Source organism: Lithobates pipiens, unplaced genomic scaffold, assembly GCF_037356315.1.
Source record: "Lithobates pipiens isolate NorthernLeopardFrog02 unplaced genomic scaffold, aLitPip1_a1.2 Scaffold_1, whole genome shotgun sequence".
NCBI lineage: Eukaryota > Metazoa > Chordata > Amphibia > Anura > Ranidae > Lithobates > Lithobates pipiens.
In genome coordinates, this window is record NW_027507685.1 from 88,180,528 (window position 1) to 88,188,948 (window position 8,421).

The window sequence follows — 8,421 nt, forward strand, 5'->3', positions numbered from 1 at the left end:
TGATGGGGGTAATATGGGGAGGGCTCCTGTGTAATGATGGGGGTAGTATGGGGAGAGGGTCCTGTGTAATGATGGGCGTTAGTATGGGGAGAGGAGGTCCTGTGTAATAGGGGGTAGTATAGGGGTAGGTGTTCTATGTAATGATAGGGGAGGGGGTCTTGTGTAATGATGGGGGTTGTATGGGGAGAGGGTCCTGTGTAATGATGGGGGTAGTATGGGAAGGGGGTCCTGTGTAATGATGGGGGTAGTATGGGGGTAGGTGTTCTATGTAATGATGGGGGTGGGGGGTCTGTGTAATAATAGGGGGTAGTATGAAGGTAGGTGTTCTATGTAATGATAAGGGAGGGGGACTTGCGTAATAATGGGAGAGGGGGTCCTGTGTAATGTTGGGGCTTGTATGGGGAAGGGGTCCTGTGTAATGATGGGGGGTAGTATGGAGGTAGGTGTTCTATGTAATGATAGGGGGGGGGGTCTGTGTAATAATAGGGGGTAGTATGAGGGTAGGTTTTCTGTGTAATGATAGGGGAGGGGACCTGTGTAGTGATGGGGGGGGAGGTGGGCAAGAAAATTATTTTCCCAGGGTCCGATCAATATTAAAGGGGGCCCTGAGTACTCTGGTAGGAATCTGCAGCAAGGGTTGTTACAATCCCCGCAATGTACAGAGATCACAGAGGGGAATGTTTTTTCCTAAACAAAAGTCAAGTTACTCTTTTGGCAGTTGAATGCTTTCAATTACATTTTCATGAGACCTACACTTTTGGAAAAATGGCACAATTTACCCCAACAACCCATCTAAGTGTCCTAGGTAGGTGTGGACACTTCAGGGTCCAGTAGCTTTCATGAAGAATGGATCAGATATAAGGACATTTCCTTTTCTTTCCTCTTTTCTGTCCTTAAATATTGATGTACAACGTGTTCTATTCTGACACCGCGTAATGAAATTTTGGGAAAGTTTCCAGCAAGTTCATGTAAGAATGAATGGAAATATACCAACATGGAAATGCCAGAAAAAAATTGCAGCTTTGTGAAGGTGGCACAAGTTCCACTAAACTGCTTCTGGGTAAGATTATATAGACACGATCTTCTGAGCATTTAAAGTGGTTGTAAAACCTCCAGACATGATATATGTACAAAGTATATCCCAAAACAGGGTGTATCACAGTGCCTTGAAAAAGTATTTACATCCCTTGACATTTCCCACATCTTGTCATGTTACAACCAAACATGTAAATGTATTTTATTGGGATTTGGCCAGTTGCAACCTGTGAGGCTCTGGTGAACTCCATGCCCAAGAGGGTTAAGGCAGTGCTCGAAAATAATGGTGGCCACAAAATATTGACACTTTGGAACCCCAATTTGGAGATTTTCACTTAGAAGTGTACTCACTTTTGTTCCTGGCGCTTTAGACATTAATGGATTGTGTTGAGTAATTTTGAGGGGGACAGCACATTTACACTGTTATGCCCTGTACACACGGTTGGACTTTCCAGTGACAAAATCCGTCGGATTTTGGGCCAAACCTGTTTAGCATACACGCGGTCGCACAAAGTTGTCGGAAAATCTGATCGTTCTGAAAGCGGTGACGTAGAACATGTACGACGGGACTATAAACGGGCCAGTAGCCAATAGCTTTCGTCCACGTAATTTATTCTGAGCATGTGTGGCACTTTGTCCATCGGGATTGTCTACACACGATTGGATTTTGTTGTTGGAAAATTTTAGATCCAGCTCTCTAACTTTGTGTGCCGGAAATTCAGAGGGAAAAAGTCTGGAGCCCACACGCGATCGGATTTTCCGACAACGCGATCCAATCGCACATTTTCCGTCGTAAAGCCTGACCGCGTGTACAGGGCATTATACTGTACAGTCACTACTTTACATTGTAGCAAAGTGTAATTTCTTCAGTGTTGTCACATGAGAAGATAGAATAAAATATTTACAAAAAGTGAGGTGTGTACTCATTTTTGTGAGACAGTGTATACTGTCATTTTTTTTATTTTTATGCTACAAATGGTGTAGATTAACGATAATGAAACTGGAATAGTGCGGCGGACTAACTGACACTGGGGTGGAACTGATGTACTAACATTACCAGTGACACTAATACAGTGATCAGTGTCCCTGTACTAATGACACTGGCTAGTAAGGGGTTAACATCTAGGGCGATCAAGAGGTTTAATGTGTGTATTATATGCTGCTTTTTTTTTTTTTTAGTTGAGCCCTAAGTTTCTCATCCCTGCTTTGCAGAGATCATTCACTGTACAGTATACAGAGCTCTGTGTTGAACGTCAACACAAGCTCTGAGTACTGATTAGACACAGCCGATCAGCACGTCCCAGCTGTGAATCGTTGACTGGGACTTAGTGACAGCCGGCCCGGAGGGGTGGTGCGGATTAGGGCTGAAACAACTAATCGATTAATCGACAACTAATCGATTATGAAATTAATCGATTACTATTTTCATAATCGATTAATCGGCCAGTAACATAATGGGTTAAAAAACTAAGAGGAGCCCTTTATAGTACGAAAAGAGCAAATAATCGCTACTGTAAATATTACTTTCACTGTTCTACAGTAAAAAAAAAACCCTTACAGTAGTGATTATCTGCTTTTCTACTATAAAGGGCTAATTTTAGTTTTTTTTTTTTTTTTAACCCCATTATGTTATTAAACATGTTTGATCTGGTTCACAACTATGTGTTTATTGGTGCTTTTTGCAGAAATGCACTACAGTTCATTTACATGATTTCCTATGGGACACGTTCACATCTGAAAGGGTCAGGACTTTTAACGCAAAATGGTGCTTTATTGGTTCAATATACTTCAATGGAGAAGCTGCAGAAAAGCATGTAATGCGTTTGTGCAGCAATTTGTGTTTATAATATGCCCAAAAAAAAGCAAAAATGCAAATTGCAGTAAAATCACGTGCACAAAAATGAAAACTACAGCAAAAGGCACTGCAGAAACAGATCAAAAGCAAACTGCATAGGTGTGTACCGGGCCTTATGCTGGTCAGATGGATAAATTTTCAGATGAGAATATTCAGACAAAAAAATCTTTGTACATTCGCTGAATGAGAGAATTTTGTTTGAAATTTTCACTTGTTTTTAAAATGAATGTAATATCTGAACGAAAACCACATACACTGTCTGAAAAGTCCTTTGACTAAGAAGTTTTCTATTATTTCTAAATTTTTTCCGTCACTGTGATTGAAAATGAACGTCAATTTGACCCACTTTTTTTTTTAAGGTTATTAACTGATTAATCGATTAATCGAAACAATAATCGGCCAACTATTCGATTATGAAAATAATCGTTAGTTGCGTGCGCCCTAAACCTTGGAAGTAGGCAGTGACATATGGGTATGCTGCTTTGCAGAAACTGCGTGCGATTGGTCATCAATTGGTTGAGTACAATATGTAATTTTGCCTTGAAACTTTGATGGACACAAAATCTGGTGCAGCTGTGCATAGTACCCAATCATATTGTTTAATTACAGCATAGCTCCACCCAAAAGGGGAAGCTCTGCTTGTTTGATCCCCCCCCCCCCCACTACCACATTTGGCACTTTTTTGGGGGTGAGCAGGTACCTGTTTTTGACAGGTACCCCCTCCCATTTCTGGGTAAGCTCGATCGGCGACATTTCCAGCCCCTCCTTCTTCCACCCGCCGCCTTCTTGGACACACCCAGGTCCCAGAAGACGGCGGGCCCATTCAGAAAGCGCAGTAAGTATCCTTATATTAAAAGTCATGTATTTGGAACTACTGACTTTTTTTTTTTTTTTTTTTTACAGACTCTTTAAAGTGGTTGTAAACCCTTACAAACCACTTTGACCTACATGTAAGCCTAGATTAAGGCTTACCTGTAGGTCCAAGGCCTAGATTAAGGCTTACCTGTAGGTCCAAGAAATATCTCCTAAACCTATACGATTTAGGAGATATTTACAAAAAGACATGCACCATAGACAGCGGCACGCAGGCGCACTGAACAGGCTGCAGATCACTGCGATATGCCACTCGTGTCGGCTCCCATGTGCATGCGCGGGAGTGACGTCATCGCGGCTTCGGCGAATCACAGCGCCGGAGCAGCGAGACCCGGAAGTCACTCCGGGATACATGGCAGCGGCGAAGATGAAGACGGAGGACCTCCTCTTTAAGCTTTGACAATATAATCTATATATAGAAGGAAGGAATGGGATTTTTAAGGTGCAAAATGGTTTGAGAGATAGTAACTATATTGTATAAGAATGTTTTTTATTTAGAAAAAATAATAAAAATTTGCTAAAAAACACAACAATTGGCAAGAACAGATCAACAAGTTTTTGTGGATACAGCATAAAAGGATAGCATTCCCAACATGTTTCACCCATATATCAGGCTTCTTCAGGGAAGGTGATTGTATGCACCAGTTTTAGTAAATCTCCCCCCTTGTGTCTATTCACCAGTACCATGGTTAGTAAAATTATTTATGTATTTAACTATCTGAACACTTCTGGAATTTTTCTATGTGTTTCTCTATGCAATGACTTCAGATCAAGGCTGATAGGATGGGTAGGATGGGTCATCATCACTGTTGTCCTCACTTAGGACTTTTTGTTCTTCTCTGTGCAACGCAGGAAGATCATGGTTGGTGGGAGGGGCCGGCAGGGTGCTGGACATAACTTCCTAAAAATATTGCAGCCCCCCCTGCATCTAGTACTCTTCAAGAGCCCTCAGCCCTGATGTAATGAGTGGGCTGGCTCTTGGGAGGAGTTATGCAAATATAAAAATTTGATTTGAACCTGAATAAAGCTTTGGGTCTCCGCCCGGGCTTCTGTAGCCAGGTACGACGGATTCCGCCATGGGTGCATGCTGGGTAAGAAGTCCGTCCTGACTTTATGTAGTTTATAGGCAAAGAAAGTAACCCAATCACCACACACCGTGCACGCCCATCTATCACACGGCTGATAGCAGCCTCAACCTGGCTCTGTCTAAGCCACGCCCCTGATGCATTTCACCCCACCCACAGGGCTTAGTCAGGCCATAGTCATGGAGGCTACATATGCTACGAATGCATTTAGACCACCATAGGTAATGCCCACATGCAGGGCTTTTTTCAGTGGGAATACAGGGAAAAGCAGTTTCGCCACCTCCACCACTGAATGTATGCAGTGACAGGGGCTAGTGGGGTGTGCTGAAGGATCCAATGATGCCAGTTGCTGGGGGATCTATTGTTTCTGCCCCCCAGCAACAATTGACCCACTAGCAATATAACATCCCCCCCATCTAATGTTGCTAGTGGGTCAATGTTTGCTGGGAGGGGGTCTAATGTTGCTGGCTGCTGGAGGGTCTATTAATGCTGGCTGCTGGGTGATCTGTTGTTGCTGTTGAGGGGAGGTCAATAGTTGCTGGCGGTCAGTTGTTACTGGGAGTAATCTATTGTTGAGGGGGGTCTATTGTTGCTGGCTGCAGGAAGGCCTATTCATGCTAGCTGCTGGGAGATCTATTGTTGCTGATGGGGTCTATCGTTCCTAGGGTGGGTCTGTTTTTTGGCAGTGTTTTGTTTCAATCGGCTTATTGTTGCTGGGGGAATCTATTATTGTGGGTATGGGGTGGAAACAGGGGATGGTGCTTGGGGGTGGATAGGGGGTGGAGACAAGGGGTGACTTGGGAGAGGGGAGTTTCTTCACCTATTCTCTGGGAAAAGAAGCCCTGCCCACTTGCGATGCTGAGCCTCCATGATTGATGCAGCCGAAATCCAAAAACATGAAAGGAGTGGACCAAGGACAGTCAGACAGGTAGGGAATAAACCTCCAGCCCAGAAATTGGGCAGGCTCTATCTGACTTGCTGCAGCTTCTAATGCACATTGTGAGAAGCTCACAGTGTGCAGTGAAGTCAGAGTAAGCCATTTCAATACAGGAGAGGAGCCGGTACAACTGAGCAAAGCTGAAAGAGGATGCTTACCTCAAGAATTCCTATTGTGGGGCAGCTGGATAAACTTTTTGAAACTTTTTGAAAATAATGTTCTTTAGGCCTAGTGTGAATGGGAGCCTATTTTGTTTTATTCAACAAGTCTAATACGTATATATGTTTGTTCTAGGTGAACAGAAGAAACCAAGATCTCCTAAATCTGAATGGTTTAACTAAACATGGAAACATTGGAGTCAGAATTAACATGTCCAATTTGCCTGGAATTATTTGAGGACCCCCTTCTACTTCCTTGTGCCCATAGCTTGTGCTTTAGCTGTGCCCATCGCATCCTGGTTTCTGGAAATTCTTCGAGTGATTTAGTAGAACCCGCCACAGCCTTCCAGTGTCCGACTTGCCGATATGTCATATCACTCAACCACCGTGGCTTGGAAGGGTTGAAACGCAACATCACCCTACAGAACATCATTGACCGTTTTCAAAAGGCGTCTCTAAGCAGACCAAACTCTCCCAGCGAAGACCACAGAGACAAGATCTACAAAAGTGTTCCGATCATGGCAACTGAAAGGATTCCATGCCAGTTCTGTGAGGTGGAACCGCCTAGAGATGCCGTGAAGACATGTATAACTTGTGAGGTATCTTACTGTGACCGTTGCCTACGCGCAACCCACCCAAACAAGAAACCTTTTACAAGTCATCGTCTGGTGGAACCTATACCGGATGCTCATTTTCGGGGACTTGTTTGTCTAGAACATGAAAACGAGAAGGTTAACATGTACTGTGCGTCGGATGATCAACTTATTTGTGCCTTATGCAAATTAGTTGGTAGGCACAGAGAACATCAGGTGGCTTCCTTGAGTGACCGGTTTGAAAAACTAAAGGTAAGAGCCGATACACATAGCAAATTATACCAAAGTCCTTCTTTATTTAGCTTGTGTTGCCAAGGATTGTCTTTCTTCGTTAGCATGACTTGCCAAGGATTTACAATGTACAGTGAAGCACCCTTCTCAATATTTGTCCAAAAATTGATGACCGACCATCACACCTATATGAGCTTATCGGAATGCCAATTGTGAAACCATGACCTTTAATGTGATGACCTAATATTAGAGTTGTTGGATGAGAAGATCTGGTTCATAATTGACATTCCAGTTCATCCCAAAGGTGTTCAGTAGAGTTAAGGTCAGGACCCTTTGAAGTCTACTCGAAGTTCCTCCATGCCAAGCTCATAAACTGTTTATGAAGTTGGCTTTGCACAAGGAAACAGTCAAGCTGGAACAGAGAAGGGTCTTCACAAAGCTGTCAACTCAAAGTTGAAAACGTACAATTGTCTAAAATGTCTTTGTATGGTGCAGTTTTAACAGTACACTTCACTGGAAATCCCAGAAACACAATTTGTAGGCGGTTCCACATACGTGTGGATGCTCAGCTTTTTTTGTGCCTAATGTACATTAGTTGGTAGGCACAGAGAACATCAGGTGGCCTCTCTGAGTGACTGGTTTGAAAAAAATGTAAAGGCTGATACATATTAACAAATTACAACAAAATATTTATTTGGTTAACTTATGTTGCCAAGGGATTACGATCTAGAGTGAAGCACTCTAAACCAATATTTGTCCAAAAATCTGCAGGTGACCAACAATCACACCTACGTGAGCATGTTGGACTTCCAATTTTAAAACCATGCCCGATAATGAGATCTCCTGATGTTGGAGGTTTTGGATGGGAAGACCTTGCTCACAATGGGCATTCCAGTTAATTGAAAAGGTGTTCAGTAGGGTTGAGGTCAGGTACTGATGTTGGACCAGAAGACCTTGGATGAATTGGAACTCCACAATTGCAGCTCCAAGTCATCCCAAATGTGTTCAGCAGGGATGAGATCAGGGCTCTGTAAAGGCCACAAGAGTTCCTGCACATTAAACTCTTTATGGAGTTGGCATTGCACAGGTCACAGTTAAGCTGAAACTAAAAAGGGTCTTCACCAAACTGTTACCACAAAGTTTAAAATGTCAAATTGTTTAAAATGTCTTTGTATGTTGTTGTATTAACAGTACCCTTCACTGGAAACACCAGAAATACAATTTGAAGGGAGTTTCACCTATTTTTGGCTGATAATGGTTATGTTGGTCAGGCTTACATGTTAATGGCAGAAAAGGAATCTTTTGTAGCTGGGTGGCCCAAAAGAAAAAAAAAAAGCTGGTTAAAATCGCCAAATATTTAAAAAAAAAATTGTCCCTATTGGGGAGGTTCACCCATGCTCTGTTTGTTCTTCTGACCATTTTCTCACAGAAAGAAAATGTGGGAAAATTCAACATTTTATAGTTCTCACCTAAACTAGAGGTGAGGAGAACAATCTTCCAATGGGAAATCAGTTTTGTAGACAACTAAGAGAGGGCATGCTCCTCAATTTGGGAGATTTCCTTTAAATTCCTGTTGTGTCACTTAGACACGAAGTCAAAGGAAATTTCCTTAATGGTACAAAGACAGACAAAAAAAAGTAGACCTCGATGCCTT

The 8,421-nt window shown here is 42.6% G+C and overlaps 1 protein-coding gene across 2 annotated transcripts in view; it reads left to right on the forward strand.

Moving 5' to 3' along the window:
• LOC143943337 (putative E3 ubiquitin-protein ligase MID2) overlaps positions 1 to 8,421 on the forward strand; it is a 534,268-nt gene that overhangs the window by 28,085 nt on the left and 497,762 nt on the right. For both annotated transcript variants that reach the window (XM_077465137.1, XM_077465083.1), the window contains exon 2: positions 6,080 to 6,788. In XM_077465137.1, the coding sequence (XP_077321263.1) occupies positions 6,129 to 6,788 (660 nt within the window). In that variant the 5' untranslated portion in view covers positions 6,080 to 6,128. The remainder of the gene's footprint in view (positions 1 to 6,079; positions 6,789 to 8,421) is intronic.